Raw genomic sequence first — 18,128 nt, forward strand, 5'->3', positions numbered from 1 at the left:
TCTTTTCTTTGTTTCACTCTCAAATCTACCCTTTGACTGCGTGAACAATTCTAGTATTAAATAATACCTTTAGAGGGATGGAAAAGCACAGTTGGCTTTCAGTTTGCTCATATCTCTGGACTGTGGTCATATATATTATTTTGAAGTAATGTTTTCTCTTTCTAGATGATGGTAGACTTGCTTCCTCTGTGGAGAGAGCAGAGACTGGGCAGGGGGACCAGCGGACACTGAGTGCAAACTGGTCAAGTGCACAACATACCTTGAGGGCACAGTCATTACGGTCACACGTACCTTACAGAAAACAGGCTTCTGGGGAAAGAAGATGTTCCACATCACTAGGTAAGACATCTGACTCTTAAAAGTAGTAGTGTGGGTAGTTTCAAAATGTATGTAGATTGTAGGTAAATTGTAGATTCAAAATGTTTGCCATTTCTCTTTCAGTGAGTCTTTGTGCTTTTAAAAAGCCTGTCTTCAGCAAATTTGAAAACATGATTTGGAATATACTTAAGCAAACTAGAAAACATTCATATATTGTCTCCTATTTCTGTACACTGCATTAGGTTTCTAACTGAGCCAAACCTGGCATTTTATACTCTGTTTATTTAATTAATTAGTTTACATAATCTCAGGGATTCACAAGGCCTAGCAACTATGAAATTGCAATAAAATTGTAAAATAAAAATAAAACAATTGATGGCAAAACCAAATACAGTTGAGGAAACCAAAAATAATTGCATCAAATCATATTAAAAGCTGCAGAAAAGAACAGCATTTTCAGGTGGTTCTTTAAAAAACCACCACCACCACCTAGAAGGGAACCTGATGGTTAGAAGATGCTGTTTGAAGTGGAAAACACACACACACACACACACACACACACACACACACACACACACACACACACACATATATATATATATATACACACACACACACACACACACGCACGCGCGCGCGTACGTAATTTCTAAGTTATAAAATGACTTGCAAATAAGTCAGTATTGGTGATGTTACATAAATGTTCGATATATAGTCCAACTTTAGGCATGTGTATTTCTAGATCCCTGATGCTATCTCCATTTCAGGTGAAGAAACCTTAGTATGCAAGATTCCGCTGACGTTTCAAGATCACACAACAGGGCAGTGACCGAACTAGATTGAAATCCAGCAGTTCCAAAGTCTAAACAATTCTTTGGAGTTGAATGCCCTATGTTCTATTAAGAGTCTGCAGCTATCTTTTGTGAGCCTGATGGCTTGACTGTAAGGGATAAACTGTGCATTGTGCTGGGAGATCCATAAATGATTTCCTAATTTTTTTGTACCACTAAATGCAATCACACTGGTTAATTTAATCAGGGTAGTAGTACAGACACACATCGCCCCTCCTTTGTGCCACTTTCCCAACTGAAGTCACACACCCCACCACGACATACACCATATTTGCTCCATGGAGGAGAGTATGGGCACCTTCGCCACATCTGTATTTTTGCCCTATAAAGCAAATAGCATATTGGGAACAGTATTTAGGCCAAGAAAAAATAGGGGTGGAGAGAAGGGTTACATTCAGTGCCAAGATGAGGCATTTGTACATCCTAGGCAAAGTTTTGAAAATTATGTCCAAAATGAACGTATGAAGTACAGTTTTACCTCTCAAAACCAATTCCTGACTTCTGCCCAATTTAAAATGTCAGTGACAATTTGGGTGGAGAATAATGAGGGAAAGTCATGAACTGGAGGTTAGCTAGTTCAGATGACATGTCTGCCAGGAGTGCGTGCTCCCTGGGAACCTCTGGTTCCAGCCTTATTTACTTTCGGGTGGTCATGTGAACCAACAAGAGGTTCACATGGTTCAAAAAGGAGGCCCTCCTTTTTTGTGTGGTTGCTGTTCTGCATAATTCCTACAAGCGGAGAATGCTTAACCTATTTTAATACTTAACCTAACCGAAAAGATGGTCAGGTTTGGCACTCTGGAGCTCTATTTAAGTGTCCCAGCCACTCCCGCTGCTGCTTTAAAACTCCGTGTGTGCCAGGTGGGAAGCAGGGAGAATGGCCATTAAATGGTCACTCTCCCCGCTGCCCTGGTAGCATGCAGGGAGACTTAAAGAGGTGGTGCGAGTGGCTAAGAGCCTTCCTTGCCACCTCTCTAAAGGCTTAGAGAGAAGGCAAGGAAGGCACCCACTTGCGCCTGCTTCGTAAAGCCTCTCTGTGTGAGTGTGGAGGCTTTAGGAAGCGGCGTGAGCAGCCTGGGGCCTTCCTCGCCACCTCTCTAAGGAGGCTTAAAGAGGTGGTGAAGAAGGAATCCGTTCACTCACGCACCTCTTTAAGCCTCCCTACACACCAGTTGGGAGAATGGCCGTTTAATGTTCCCTTTTCATGTTTCTTAGCTGTCATGCCGGGAGGCTTGAAGAGGCTGCTCTTCAGTTATTGCAAGGGTAGAAAACTGTGAATAAGTCGAACTACATGTGTGATAACTGAATTGGTATGCAGGTGAGGGCCCCCACGAGTAAGTGAACCTGCGTTGTGAGAACCCGCAGGAAACAAGGGTCTCCTGTATGTTGCAGGGTCCTCCGGCTATCCCTTCTTGCCATAAACAAAATACTTATAGCTGTCTTAAGAAGCATTTGGATCATGTGTACATTTCAGGTTGTCGGATCAGTGAATTGCTGTTTCAGGATTAGTGAATTACTGAGGGTGGGATTCTTCTTTCACACTCTAGCGGTGTCCATCTGCCTTTTTAATGGTTCGTGTAAGCCCCCCCCCCCCCCCCGGCAGATCGCCAAATATTTGTGTGCAACTGTCAACTGAAATGTATGTATTTGTTTATTTCAGCCCAAGGCCATCATAGTCAGCTGAAAGGCGTTGGGCCTGCATTTTAATGCCTGCAGCTTGAAGCATCACAAAATATAAGCCATGCAGGGATGAATTTTCTGATATTAAAAATTTGTTTATAAAGTATATCACTTAATAGTAAGAACCTATAATGGTGATGATATACGCATTCTCCTTTACTCTTGACAAGATTTTAAAGACCTTTAAATGCACACGTAAGTCAAAAGAAATAAAACAAAGATCTTACCAGCCTGAGCAAACATGTTTCAATGCTAAAACATCATTGTCAGTGCTCTGTCTCAAACAGCTGAGTTTCTATGCTGTACCCTAAGCATCTGCCTTGCTCACCTACCCTTTGTCCCAGTTCTGCCCTGCATTGCTTCCCCAATTGAATTAGCAGACTTGCCTTGGTTACATTCAGTACAAAAGAGAAGGTCAGACAGTTAAATGTTACTGATCTTAGCAAGAGAGAGTTGCCATGCTGAAGTCATTAATTTGTCAGTGTTTCAAATGATCCGTCCCCCACACACAACCAATCGGCTACAATGTTGTGGGGGAAATTGCAGTGTGTATCTTAAGTGGCACAGTGGGGAAATGCTTGACCAACAAGCAGAAGATTGCCGGTTCGAATCCCTGCTGGTACTATATCGGGCAGCAGCGATATAAGAAAATGCTGAAAGGCATCATCTCATACTGCACGGGAGGAGGCAATGGTGAACCCCTCCTGTATTCTACCAAAGAAAACCACAGGGCTCTGTTGCTGCCAGGAGTCAAAATCGACTTGACGGCACACTTTACCTTTACTTCGCAAATACAATGTTCCTAGTTACACACAGCCACCAGGGGGCAGTCCTGTTACTGAGACACTGATTTCCATTCCCTGTCTAGTATAGTGTTGGTGCAGGCTGTTTTGCCTTTGCTTAGACTGAATCTCGCCCTTTAAAATCACAATACTCAAACCCAGCAAAGGAGTTCATTCTGTACACAACATCTCTGTGTTTCTAAAACAGAGAGCTGTAAGCCTCTAAGGAAGTTGTTTTGAAATCTTAGTAGGACAAGAACATAGACTTTCATAGGTTTCAGAGGTTTCCCCCCGATGATAAAAGTGAATTGCTGGTAGCAAGCAACAAAAGGCAATTAACACAATGTTTACCCTCCATCCTTCTTCTGAAAGTGACAGATTCACAAAGGAAAACCTAATGATAAAAGGTCCCCTCAATACTTAAAGTGAGAAAACCCATGGTTTCCGTTAGTCACGGATTAATTCGTTGGGTTTCTGCACGAGTACCTGTTTTGCTACCTGATGCTATAATATCTGAGTGTGTGTGTGTACATACATGCTGTACGGAGATTGTCCATTTGCACAGAACGTGTGGATAAACAGATTGCTACGATCCCTTCCCCACACAATTTGGGGAAGAGGAATAATGTCAGTACATTTGTTCAGGCCCCTAATTGCATATGGGTGGTGCTCTCTTGGATTTATTGCTCAAAGTAGTGTGTGTCCAGTGTGTGAAAATATTAGAACACTTCTCCCAGGCTAAGGAACCAGAACGTGCAGTAGCAAAAACCCACATGTTTAGGCAGATTCAGACATTTGTATCTTGTATAAACAAATCAACACATGACAGCGTCAAAACATACTCCTTCCAAATAAAGGAGGGAGGCTGACAGTAGCTCCTCCTCTCCCTATGTTCTTGCAAAGACAGAGAAAGTCCCAAACAGACCCTTGCAAAGTTTTACAAGGATGACAGTCTGTTGCTAGCAAGAAGCCTCTTCTTCTCAATCTTTTTAAAAAGCCTACAGGGGATAGCGCGGTGGTGGTGCTAGGACGCATGCGCAGATCTTAGGCAAGGCACACAATCGTACCAAAATACCTTGGCCACTCCCAGGGGCGTAGCTAGGGGAGAGGGGGCCCGTGTTTGTACCTCTCTCCAGGGGCCCATCGGAGTTAGGGAGATTTGTTATTGTTAACTACCCAGAAATGAAAGTTTGGGGTGGTACATTATTTATCAATTAAATAATAATTTGATAGATAAATAAATAATGAAGTAAATAGGGAGGTGTGGAGCTGTGGGAGCCTGGGTTATTTGAACCCATCCACTCAATTATAGCGACACCCCTGGCCACTCCAACTTGCATTGCTGGTTATCTCTTACTCAGCAGTTGCCAGTCAAAAATTCATTCATTCATTCAATTTCTATACCCATTCATTCATTCAATTTCTATATTTCTATACACTCTTCCAAAAATGGCTCAGGGTGGTTTACACAGAGAAATAATAAATAAATAAAATGGATCCTTGTCCCCAAAGGGCTCACAATCTAAAAAGAAACATAAGATAGACACGAGCAACAGTCACTGGAGGTACAGCAGTGTAAATGCAGTGTTTATGTCAGTTTTCTTGCAATATCTCCTTGAACTGATCTGAGCACATCTTGCTTCCAACACCTTTTGTCACCCCATCCCAGCTTTTTACATAGGCGTTCTTTAACTTGGGCACCTCTCTTCTCTTGGAGTTTATGTTTGCTTGTTTATTTTTGAAGTTCAGCCAGTACTTCAGCAGTGTTCTCTCTAATCGATTTCATCTGTTTGTGGAATGAGTTTTGTTCTGGGCCTCAGTATCAAAGCAGTGTGCATGTATGTGCATTCAGAGTGGGGCCTTCCTGATTCAACCTGAGCAGGATCTAAAATTAACTGAGCATTAAAAAAGACTTGTGAGCGTGCACATGTGCGCACACCCTAGAGGGAACACTGTACTTCAGCACTCTGCCTCCATGTAAGGAGAAGTGGGATGGGTCTCTGCAGCACAGAATTTGCATCTCTTTCCTTCATTAACTTAGAGGAGTCTCGGCCAAAGAGTCACATTTGCAACTCGAAAGATGAGCTGCAGGCCTCCCGGGATCCCATTTGGCCACCTTACAGCAGAGGGCAGAGCTGCACAACTTTGGCCCTCCTGCCGGTGTTGGACTAAAACTCACATCATCCCTAACTATTGGCCTCAGTGGCTGGAGATGATGGAAGTTGTAGTCCAGAATCAGCTGGAGGGCTGAAACCGTGCAGCCCTGGCATAAGGTATCTGTGCTCATTCTCTTCTCCCCTGCCCTTCTCCAACATAAAGTTAACACACACATTTATTTTAGTCCATTGAGTTCACCCCTTTCTCTCCCAGCATCTGAAGCATCAGCCCTGCAACTTCTTCCTCACTCTCTGTCCTTCTAACAAGTTCCCCCTGGTCTGTCTCCTAACATCCAGATCTGATAGTCAGCTCCAGTCCTTCCCAAGAATGGGTTGTGTGTGGTTGTGTGCACTCATGTGCAGTTAGTACTACAACACAATTGCTTCAAAAAACTCTGCCATTTTGCCATCAAAACTGCAGTGCCCATCGGAAGAAGTCTTGTGTCTGGACTTGATACTACAGTTGAGGGCTTGCATTATTTGAATGTCCCTTAGGTAAAAATAATAGCTGTACGTGAATGAATGAAGAGCTTTCTTACGATCCTTGATCAGTTATATATACACAAACAGATGATACTACATTCAGATAAGAAGTAAATCATACAGAATACGCCAACATAGAAGCCTCATGTAACAACATCTAAAAAGAAGGGCTGGAGGTTAGCTGTTGATGGATCTTAACAGCAGCTGCACAAAATTTGGCAACCTTGTAGGTGGTAGAAGGTTTCTTATCTGCAAGGAGGAGTATGGTGTAAAATTTAGCAGTCCGCTGATAGTAAGGGAGAAATAAGACTGCACCGACTATCATTATAAAAAAGACAAACCAGCAGCACATGGTGGACAGATTCAACCTCACCTGAACCACAGGGGCATAAGTGACTGGCCAGAGGGGTTTTCAAAAACCTTCCAGATAAAACTGCTGATGGTGAGGCATCATATCTTGCTCTGAGGAAAACCCTGTGATGGCTCAGTAAAGAGAAGGTCCATAGCTAGCTAGCAGGTTCCTGGTTAAAGTCAGCTACACCTGAAAAAATGGCTATGCCAAGGCGAAAACGAAGTTAGAATTTTTCTCCCCGACATGCCAGTTTTCTGTGTGCAGGAACATGTTTTGGTCTGGAGGAGCATTCAGTCATGTGAGTTCCCACTGACCCTTATAGTGGTACAACCCAGACCCATATTTACTACCTCACTGAGAACGAGGTCAAAGAGAAATTGAGGGTTGGGGGACTCTGTCTACTACATCATTTTGCTTGGTCATTTGGCTGTAGTAACAATATGGGGCCTTCCATCCTGGTACTTGTTGAGCTTTCCATGTAGCAACCCAAGCGCACTCCCCCCCCCCGGGTTCTCTTGCAGGGTAATATAGCACAAAGAAATGGCTCTCTTGTGTTCAATCAGTCCTTGGCAGAGGACCCACAAAGAGATCCACGTAGGAAATTGCCCAATTCAACTGGTATTGTATCCACCCCAAAGACAGGTAGTCTTAGGAAACCATGCATTTAGTAAAGAGACACTCTTCCATGGAGAAATCTTAATGGTGAAAATGTTTTTAGAAAACCTTCCAGCTGACATCACTGTTATGTGTAATGCTCCTGTTTCCATAGCTAGGCAAGACTGAGAAATGATCCAAACAGGAGCTTCTGCTCTCACCTAAAGTTGTTAAATAAAGCTGTTGGGTGGCGGGTGACGTGGCAGGAGGCACTAGGGGACAGATTCTCTTACATATATTTTCTGTTTAGCAGACCTTTGACAGGTTATATAAGGGTCTTGGGAATAGGACTTAGTGCCTCTGCACTGTTGATTTTGGCACGTGGTGCGCAATTCTTCATGCTGTGTGGGTTCATTATAGAAAAATGTTCTGAATACAACAATGTGATGAGCTAAACCTTTTTGCTTCCACCCTCCTCCACACTGGAGATCTGGGCTTACCATCCAGTTGCAGTGTTAGCATTTTAAACATTAACTGGATTGCTCATCCCCTACAGATACTACTCTGTGAAAGGAGGGTCAGGTGGGAAGCAGCAGCTTCAGCTCTTTGGTAGGATATTTATGGAAGATCAGAAACATTGCAAAGGAAAGGAATGTCGGCTTTCCCCCATTTCTCTTGCCCTTTTCTGTTATATGCAAAGCACGAGTACTTGGCCATCTGTATGAAGGGTGGCCAAGTGACTATAATTAAATCAAAAGTGATAATCAAAATCAAATCCCCTGCATTTACTTATTTTTGTTTATATCATAATCCAATTAGAAGAAAATGGTTTAACTTGTGACAAACACATATTCTTCAAAGAAGCTCTTTAATTTCATTTTCGGGCTTAATTAATATTCAGTTTAAATACTTTTGGGTGCTGCATCTGAGGAGTATACAAAGAGCAAAGCGTTTGGAGGAAAGTGATCGAGGATTTTAGAAGCTGAGCAGCTGAAGGAGCTGTGCCAGTGTTGCTTTAAAAACAAGATTTTGAGCTGCAATGGTTTTCCAAATCTATACTGCATCCATGTAAGATAGCTGCATTTATACAAAGTTGTGTGAAGAATGTGTCTACTTCTACATGTATACATGTATGCAGTGAAGTGGAATGATTTGTGCTCATTACACATGTAATGTGTACACAGTGATACACAAAGCTTTTTCTACATTCATTTATATACATACACCTTACCCTTGGTCTGAAGACCTCAGGGTAATTAACAGGATTAAAACTCAATAGCAAGTTCTAGTAAGAACAAATCAGCCTACTTTCCTTTCACTATCTCTACAACTGGACTAGGTTTGGTTCAAATTGAGGTCCACAAGTTAGAACTTATGCACCTCAAATGTTCATGTGTCCATCATTGTGGATCAGGGTGGATAACACCATTACAAACTACACCATTGAGGTCCCCCTGAGTGTCACTCACTACAACTGTATCAAATTTGGTTCAAATCCGTTAGGACTGTCCACAAATTAGTGCACTTGCACCTCAAAAGTTCACACGTCCACCATCTTGGATGGGGTGGATGACATCATCACAAACTATGCCACTGAGGTGTCCCTACAGCTGTAGCAAATTTGGTTCAAATCGGTTAAACGGTTCACAAGTTAGCCCACTCATGCCTCAAAGGTTTATGCATCCGTCATCTTGAATTGGTGTGGATGACAACACAAACTATGCCATTGAGGTGTCCCTGTGTGTCACTCACTGCAGCTATACCTAATTTGGTTCAAATGGTTTAGGGAGTCCACAGATTAGTCTGCTTGTACCTCAGATGTTCATGCGGCAGCCATCTTGGATTGGAGTGGATGACATCACACACCATGCCATTTAGGCATCCCTCTGTGTCCCTACAGCTTTAGCAAATTTGGTTCAAATCAGTTAGGAGGTTCACAGGTTAGCCCACTTGTGCTTCAAAAGTTCATACGTCTGCCATCCTGGATTGGGGTGGGTGACATCACAAACAACACCATTGAGGTGTCCCTACAATTTGGTTCATATTGGGCCAGGCGTTGTGAAGTTGCTGGGGGCAGGGGCGGAGCCACCATTGGGTGAATGGGTTCAAGAAACCTGGGCTGCCACCAATCAGGGGCCACACCTCGTGGCCCCGACACCCCCCCAGCATCTGACATCAGACATGGGGGTGCTGGTTTAGGTCCCAAGCGGGGGCTATGTGGCCCCCGTTCGGGAGTTAAATGGCTGCTGTGTTCAAACACAGCGCTGGCCCCAGCCCGAATGGGGCTGCGCGGCTGCAAACGGGGAGTTGGATGGCCAACGCTGCATTTACAGCGTGGCCAGGAGTGGCTCTCCTCTGCCTTTAAGGCAGAGAAGAGCTGCTCATGGCTGCGCTGCAAATGCAGTGCCAGCCGGACTCAAACTCCCGAATGAAGCTATAAGACTCTGTTTGGGAGCCAGACCATGCTGATGTCAGATGTCAGACACGGGGGGGCGGGGTGAGCGGGGCTGCCGCCACAGCCGGACCAGGGCCACTGGTGGTCTGGCTCCACGCCTGGGCGGTGGGGACGACTCACGGACACACACTCGGAAAGCCAGGTGATCTCATAAGCCTACTGGAAAATACAGCTAAAGTCTAAAAAGAGCAAATGAGAACTCATTGGCCCAAAGCTTGGAGAAAAAGGGCAGTCCAGAGGCTGCCTTTCCAAAGGCTGGGAGAGCAGGAGCTATGAGGGTCTCAACGGCACGTGAGTTCCACAGCCTGGGGGCAATCGCTGAGAAAGCTCTGTCCTGCATGCTCCACAAACGGGCCTTCTCAGGTGTGCGCACGTGGAGCAGAGTCCTCCCAACTGATCTAGTCAGGTGGGTAGATTCAGCTGGGAGCAGACAGTCCCTAAGTTACCCAGGGCCCAAACCATTTAGGGCTTTAAAGGCAATAACCAGTACCTTGAATTGTACCAGAAAACAAGATGGCAGCCGGTGCAGTTGCTTCAAGACTGAAGTAATATGTGCACTGTGAGCAGTCCCAGAGATCCATCTGGCAGCTGCATTCTGCACCATCTGTAGTTTCCGGATACTCTTCAAGGACAGCCCCACGTAGAGTGCATTGTGGTAATCCAGACGTGACACGACTAAGGCATGGGTGACAGAGGCCAGATCAGACTTCCCAAGGAAGGGTTGCAGCTGGCGCACCAACCAAAGTTGAGCATGGTAGCAGTGTGCTTCTTTTGTGAGCAGCACCAGGATGGGAAAGAATTCCTCATTTGAAGTGTAGCATGAGAGTTTTGCTCTGTTAGAAGTACAGCTGAAACTTTTTTAAAAAGCGACTTCTGTTTCCCCAAAACGTCCAGGTTGGAAGGAATGGGACGGCCATTTGTTAAGAATTTTAACGTCCTATAGAAATAGCCGTACGAGCTAAAGAGTCCTTTATTTTCTTCGGCAACAAGTTCTGTGGTCAGCCAGTATATTTTTCCTAGAAGCTGAGCGTGGCACAATGATTCCAAGCGTACAAAGGCAAACTCTGTTTTCCCCTCCAAAGCTGGGAGCCTGGCTGTTGCACAGCAACAGTTAACTTGCTCGCTTTTTGTCCGAGCTGCTAGCATTCCTGCTGACATCAGTGATATATAAAGAGTACTTCCAAAGTAGCCATATTTGCTTCTCTTATTCAGGAGAGAGAGAGAAATAAAATGCGTGTCCAATGGCGACTGGTACAGTTGGTAAGAAATTTGATGCTTTTAAAACAGAACAAAATGTGTAGAAAAGCCCTTTAAAAGGATGCTACAAGGAGCATGAGCTTGACAAGCTTTGGGGATTTGTACTGAGAACGTTAGAGTAGCAAGAAAACCTTGATAGCAGCCTCAAGAAAATCTTAATAAATTGCCTGGACATCCCCACTCCTCCTGCTTCGTTATGGTTAGCTGATGTTTATTAGCCACTCTTCAGCTGAAGTCCTCAGAGCAGCATGCAACAACGTTGCTTTACTAACTGGTTTTTAAGCAAGTCAGTAACCCTTTTCCAGCTGAAACAGTCTTCATTATTATCACTTGCTAGTGATCTTGTAACTTCCATGGATTAGCATACAGAATTATGCTGTACGTGGCTTCTGTTATTACTTGCTAGTGAACTTGTAACTCTTCAAGTGAAATTGTTTAGATTTTGTGTGTGGATATTCTAGCTTTAGAATAAATTTCCAAAACGTTGGTTCCCCCCTTTGTTTTTGGAAAAAGTCAGGTTTTGTGACTACTTATCCTTTCTCGGCAGTTTGCTCAATAAGTGCCTGCTCATTTGGGATCCTTTTGCTTCTCTTTTTCTCTTGTTGTGGACCAACATGTAAGCTTTCAGCTAGAATTCTGACTGCTTGTAGGGACTCCAGGAAGTTGAAACTTTCTCTGTTTGGTGCCATGGTGTATTAATTATTTATCTTTCCCTTCCCTGCTTGAATATGTTTATTGGGTATGCTGCATTTGAGAATCTCTTTAGATTTCGAACTGCTTTATACTAGTTTCCCGAGACAAAGAAAAGAGAAGTTATATTTTGGCAACTATAACAACGCTATGTTCGGACAATCCCGCTTTCCCACATAGTGATTTTTTTCTTTCAAAAAGGAATAATTGGAAGCTTTTGCTGAGCCATTACTGGGGGCTGGGTTCAGGTGTCTAGTCTCAATTGCTGGTAATAGAGTGAAGTAATATATGTTTTGTGTACTATGTTGTGAGCAGACGTTCTGCTTCCACTTAGCATAGGCATCTTACATCTACGCTTAATACAGTAGCTCAGACTTAGTGTGGTACTATAGTTCCAGTGAAAGTGACAACAGTAAGCTTATTCATATGGTGTGGCAGGGTGGGTGGGTTAGGGTTGTATTCCTGAATTGTGTATGTTAAGGAAAATAGTATTAGCAGGATTTGATATGTACTCCTTTTAAGTTATCTGCTCCAGAACTCAAAATAATTTGAGGAGCTGATGTTACGTAAATAGGGCTATGTTCACAAACAGTTTTTACTAGTTAAGTAAGCAACAGTGTTTTCAGAGGGTTTGAATCTCAAGGCTGGCATTTCTAAATAGGCTTTGTTGGAAACCAGTCCTGTGGAAATCAACCAGGCTTTCTTCCAAGTCAATGGAAAACTTCCTTGGACAAACACATTTGTCTTGTTCTGGGAAATTCTGGGTGATGGATGCCATTCTCTGTTGTTTGGAATAATTGAAAGATGGCATTTTGTTCACAAAGAGAAAACTTCTCTCTCAACAAGCCAATACTGGAGAGGTAATATTGTACATAGTAAAAATGTTTCCCCGTAATATCTTCTTTAAAAAAAAAAAGAGAGAGAGAGAGAGAGCTAAAATGACTTCTGTATTCTAAAAAGCTTTTGTTAGAAGCACAGAGAGAATGCCTATCTCAACTAGTAGCCAATATCTTTCAGCTTCAGAAAATCGAAGAAAAGAACCTTCACTCAGTGGTCATGATCCTCGGACAGCCGTTCAGCTTAGAAGTCTCAGTACAGTCTTGAAACGCCTCAAAGAAATAATGGAAGGAAAAAGCCAGGTATTGCCATGTGTATGAATGTAATGGAGCCATGATGAAATATATTTCATACTTAGATTAGATTCCACCTTGGTGGTGGGGGTGCACCACCTTTTGTTGTCGTCGTTGTCCTCCCCTCCCCCTTTTCTCTCAGTGCTTCATGGGCTGAAGAGCATGCCACAAGGATGCAGGAGGGAGGAGCATGGCAGTGGGAAGGAGGGTGGGAGGAAGCTGCAGCAAATGGGAGAAGTCCTGTGGCTTTTGCGTGCCTGGGGGAGAGAGATACCAGCATCAGGGGCGACGAGAGGAAGAATGGAAGCAAGCAAGCTGAAGCAAGTGGGGAGAAATGCAACAGTGGCTCTGGGGCTGGACAGTTGAGCGCCAGGGGCTGGACGGGCCTTATGTTTGATATCCCTTCTCTATCCTCCCCATACTAAATAATGTTGTTGCCTTTATTGTGTCAAACGAAGCAGCTGTAATACACTGTAAAACACAGCTGTGCTGTGTTTGTCTCTTGAGTTAAGCAAACCACGTCTGTATAGGGCAGAAAATGCTGCATAGAGAAAGAGTCTTCTGCACTATTAATATAACATGTTTGCACCAAGATGGTTGTGATGAATTGTCATGGGCATGATAAAAGTGTGGTGTAGGGATAGGTCATAGCCTATGGATGAGATTACCAATAATCTAATCATGTTCCTCAGGACAAGTAGTCTGAGAAGGAATTGCTCTGGAAAATCCAACTTAGTGGGTGACTGAGGAAATGTAATCTAATTATGGCCTTGTGACATTTGATGGTATTGTTTAGCTTCAGAAATAGAAAAGTCGTGTGCAAATGTGGTGTCTTGCATTGTGCCTTGACTGAATATTTAATTCCATCCATAGGACAGTGATCTGAAGCAGTACTGGATGCCGGACAGCCAGTGTAAGGAATGCTATGATTGCAGTGAGAAATTCACCACCTTCCGACGAAGACACCATTGCCGGCTATGCGGGCAGATTTTCTGCAGCCGATGCTGCAACCAGGAAATCCCTGGGAAATTCATGGGTTACACAGGTAAGGTGCACTGTCCAAATGATTCAGCCTTTCAATGAGATGTGATGGGGAGAAGCTGCCTTCATCTGCTTGGGGGGCAGTGAGATATTCTAGCGCTGAGTATACTAGAAACAAAATATTATTGGCTGCTCCTTGGTCCTCATTTGTTGTACCGTAAAGGATGCTTTTAACTACGTGTAACTAAAACCCATAACGATACTTGGTTTTTGGCTCCCATGCTTACCTATTTTTTGAAAGAGGAGAAATGATTGGCTTGGCTGATTGACTTGTGGAGCCGAGGTGCTGAGAGACCTTGCACAACTCCTCCCCCGCCCCCCTGCATTTCCCCTCGGAGTTCAGAGTGCTCTTTGTGCCCCAGGAGTGTTGCTGTTTCTGGTCTTACAACGGCTCCTAGAGCGTGGGGAGCCCTTGAAGCAGTAAGGGCTCCGGTGCAACAGTGAACAGTCAGCATACTGGGGGGAGTTGCTCAAGGGCTCCCAGCATGGCCCCACAGTCGCTTGAAGCGTGCCCACTTTGTTAGGATGTCAGCCGCTGGTTTGCATTTCGTCAAAGTACATAATACTGTTATTCCGGTGAGTCCTTCATAGACTCTGGAATATGAGGGGTGAAGCAACTGGTAAGCGAGAGATGGTGCTAGGGCACCAGTGAGATGTCCATAATACACCCATGGATATGCAGTCCCTTCATATTTTGTCTTCCCATGACTTTTTAACAAATGCTTAATTGCTTCTCAGGTTGAACTCTGACTTTTTGATTCTGCAGTCTGGAGAACAGGAAAAGTCAGTGGTCTTTGCCTTTTTGTAGGACAGACACTTTTTGTAGGCTACTAGCAACTGCTGAATATTCTTTACGTTTCCTTCAGTGCAGTAGGAGAACATGTGTCCTTTCCTTGCCTTGGAACTGCACTGTGCTTAAGGGAAATCAAGGGACCTAAAAGGACTGTGCTGCTTCATAGTGCTCAAACGTCAGAAATATTTTGTGTTGCCCTGTCCAGTGGAGGCATGTTCACTTTGGGCTAGGACCCTATTACTAACAGCCACGAAACTTGGCTCTGGGCCAGTTGTTCAATGATAGAAACTTTCCCAAATCCAGCTTTATTTCCTTTAAAGAACTGAAATGTGACTGTCAGTTTGAAGAACTTCACAAGTTTTCACTCTTTCTTCTTCTGAAAACAAGAGGAAGGTTTAGCCTTTATGGCCTTTAGTTTTTTACTAGCAGCATCCAGTGCCTGAAAAGTTGCATTGGGGCCTTACAAACCAAAAAAAAATCCCTTCTGAGCTATGGGCTCATGTTGATTCGCCATCTTCCCAATACCATGGATAGGATCCAGACTTAGCTGGTTATGACAAGTACCATTGAGATCAATGAGACAAGTTAGGCATGACTAACCTAAGTCCCGTTAATGTCAATGGGAGACTGATTTAGTCTGGATCCTTCACTGACTTCTGTGTGTAAAAATGTCTAGGAAGGAAGGTTTGCTTTCAGGTCTTCAGATCATTAGGTTTGCTATATTGAAGTGCAAAAGTATTCCAAGTGGTCCTCTCTTTCTCACAGGTGATCTCCGAGCTTGCACTTACTGTCGTAAAATAGCTTTAAGCTATGCACACTCCACAGACAGTAACTCCATTGGCGAAGACTTGAGTGCCCTGTCTGATTCTCCCAGCTGTGTGTCAGTGCTGGATCCTGGGGAACCGCGGACTCCTGTTGGCAGCCGAAAAGCTAGCCGCAACATCTTCCTTGAAGAAGACCTTACCTGGCAATGGTACAAAGTGACTTTGTAACTTCCTCTTGGTCCTCAGTTTATGTGGAGCCAACTTGAGCTTCAAGCATCCTGGCATTTTCCATTTGACCACACAGTGGTTTTATAATATCCTCTCAGCAGAAAGTGACCTGTAACATTTTTTTGCAGTTGGTTAATTGATTAACCATTTGTTGCTGCTCTAGTTTTGAGTTCCTCATTGTAAGACCTGCAAGTCGGTGGTAGTTCCCATCAACCCAAAGTGCAGCTCCTTGACTAAGTGTTCATTAGGCTTGTGCAAAGCTTGAGCTGAAGTCAAATGCTCTGCACAGAGGTGCCTTCTCCCACTGCTCAGGGCTGCACTTTGTCCAGCGCCAGTGGGGCTCCTTTTAAAGGAACGTAGCCTCTTGAGCCCCAGCACCATCTTGGAAGACACACACGAGTGATGGAAAGTGTAGTTCTTCCTGTCACTTCCCCATAAAGCTGTACACTTCCCAGCACCCCATGCATGCCTTCCAAGATAGCACTGAAGCTTGACTGAGTTCTTTGTCTCTTAAAGCGGGGTACTCTGGTCCTAGGAAAAGCACAGTACTGCGTCAAGGCCGGCACAGTGTGGAAATGACTCTTACACTGGAGGTGTTTTACTAGAATGGCCCCACTTGAAAAACAGTGAAGATCATTGCTCTAGTGTGTGTGTTTAACATTTGCAAATTGTGTTGACATACTGTTGTTTCTGTCAGGAGAGCAGTAGTTCGCTAATATAGCCATGTAGCTGCATCACACTACCTTTTAGGGTTTGAGTATTATTGGCATATCCTGCAGTATTTCAGTATATAGAGCATATACTGCAGTATTTCAACTGTGTGTGTGTGTGTGCGCGCGCGCGCGCCAGAGTGATTAAGCATTGTGCAATGGTATGCAGTTGGGAAGTTACGGTTCATGGCCACTGGATTCTGAAGACTGCAAAGGATAATGCTTGCTAGTGATCTCAATGGATACTTCTGGCTTTAACACAGGGAAAGTTATGTTTACAGTGCTTCTAAACCATCAGTGTAGAGTGTCCAATTCATGCCACATAACAGTTCCAAACTGTACCCAACTTCCTGTTGATTATTGTTGCCCTCTCCTGTGTACATGCAGAATGTTGTTCAGCATTTTGCCTGTTGCAGAGCTGTGTTTTAAAAATTGCTTGGGCACATTCATGTGCCGTAATCCAGCAACAAATCCAAACTCTAACAGTCTGTGAGGTGGGAGACAACTAAATAGTTTCCCCACCCTCTGCTTTATATATACTGTAAATAGGGCAAACATGTGACTGTTGCATCTGTCACATTTTCTTTAGTGGGACAAGGGAAGGATGCTATCCAGAAGCTTTGATTCGTTTAGTACTAAAGTTTTGTGAAAGGTCAAGTGATTATGCCCTGGCTTAAGCTCACACTCATTCCACTCATATACACACACTTACTGAATTAGTTGGAGTTGTGGTTCGGGTGGCCATCCTAAGCCCTGCTTATGAAGTGGAGAGTTGTGGCAATATGCTGATGCCTCTTTTTGCAGAGTGGGAGTCTCGCTCAAAATCATCAAGCTGTTGGGATGCTTTTATAGCCAATGTTCATTGCTTCTGGGTTTCCAGCTTCCTTTCATGTTGGAAAACTGTGGTCTTGGATGTTGACTATTGCTCTGTTTCCCAGAAAAGCAAACAATCTGGTTGTTTCTCAGAAATTATCTCATTGTGTTTCACCACTTTTGGGTCGCAAAGACCTCTTTCTTTCTTTCCTTCGGCCTTGTTCGTTGCTTGTTTTTTTCCGGCACTAAGTCCTCTGTCTGGTACCTTCCACTCACTTCACACACATACATTCTGTTCATGAAAATGGCTCTTACAAGAATGCAGCAAGAATATAATATTGATTTACTAATTATGAGCGTATGGCCTTGGTTACATGGAAATGCTTTTGTAGGACTACAAGAGTCCTAAGGGCTACAAGAATAGAACTACAAGCAGGATATGCACAAGGTAAAATGGCTGCTCATATGACACCTCCTTGCATCAAGTTTGGCTCTGAGACTGGTATATTTAAAACTAAGTATTCATTGAGGCCTGGATATGTGGCTTCCTGGGGGCTGAGCAGTGTTCTGTTTATTTTTTTCCGTCTGTGTGCAGAATGAGTTTTGTTCTGGGTGGCAATATCAAGGCAGTGTGTGTGCACATGGATTCAGAGCGGGACCTTCCTGATTAAACCTGAGTGGGATCTAAAATTAACTGAGCAGACATCAAAAAATGTGTGAGCGCGCACACACGCACACGCCTTAGAGAGAACACGGGCTGAGCAAATTATGCCCTTTTTTCATGTCACAGATCAAGGTGCAGTATGGCAACATCTACAGCTGCAATTGAGAAAATTCTCAATCTTCTGAGCAGTAATGTTTGAAGTTGCTTATCGGTAATAAGTTGTAGGATTTATCCTGTGGTCTAAATGCTCTGTCTTCTTACTTGGAAATAATAGCTCCCCTTCATGGTCATGGGAAGAAGAGAATCATTTATTGCCAAATGGGATGGAGTGCAACTCCTTAAAAGAGGCAACTGTCTCCTCAAAGCC

General features: G+C 43.8%; 1 protein-coding gene across 7 annotated transcripts in view; it reads left to right on the forward strand.

Moving 5' to 3' along the window:
- The window catches only part of PIKFYVE (phosphoinositide kinase, FYVE-type zinc finger containing), a 121,726-nt gene that overhangs the window by 17,984 nt on the left and 85,614 nt on the right, over positions 1-18,128 (forward strand). For 6 of the 7 annotated variants that reach the window (XR_008312919.1, XM_053282805.1, XM_053282804.1 and 3 more), the window contains exons 3-6: positions 166-339; positions 12,636-12,757; positions 13,622-13,793; positions 15,348-15,555. Coding sequence is in view for 6 of the 7 variants with exons in the window: in XM_053282805.1 (XP_053138780.1) it covers positions 166-339; positions 12,636-12,757; positions 13,622-13,793; positions 15,348-15,555 (676 nt within the window). In the remaining variant the exon portion in view is untranslated. Of the gene's footprint in view, positions 1-165; positions 340-10,891; positions 10,932-12,635; positions 12,758-13,621; positions 13,794-15,347; positions 15,556-18,128 lie in introns of those variants that run through there. The other variant, XM_053282807.1, reaches the window with a different exon arrangement.

Source organism: Hemicordylus capensis, chromosome 1 (assembly GCF_027244095.1).
Source record: "Hemicordylus capensis ecotype Gifberg chromosome 1, rHemCap1.1.pri, whole genome shotgun sequence".
NCBI classification, from domain to species: Eukaryota; Metazoa; Chordata; class Lepidosauria; order Squamata; family Cordylidae; genus Hemicordylus; species Hemicordylus capensis.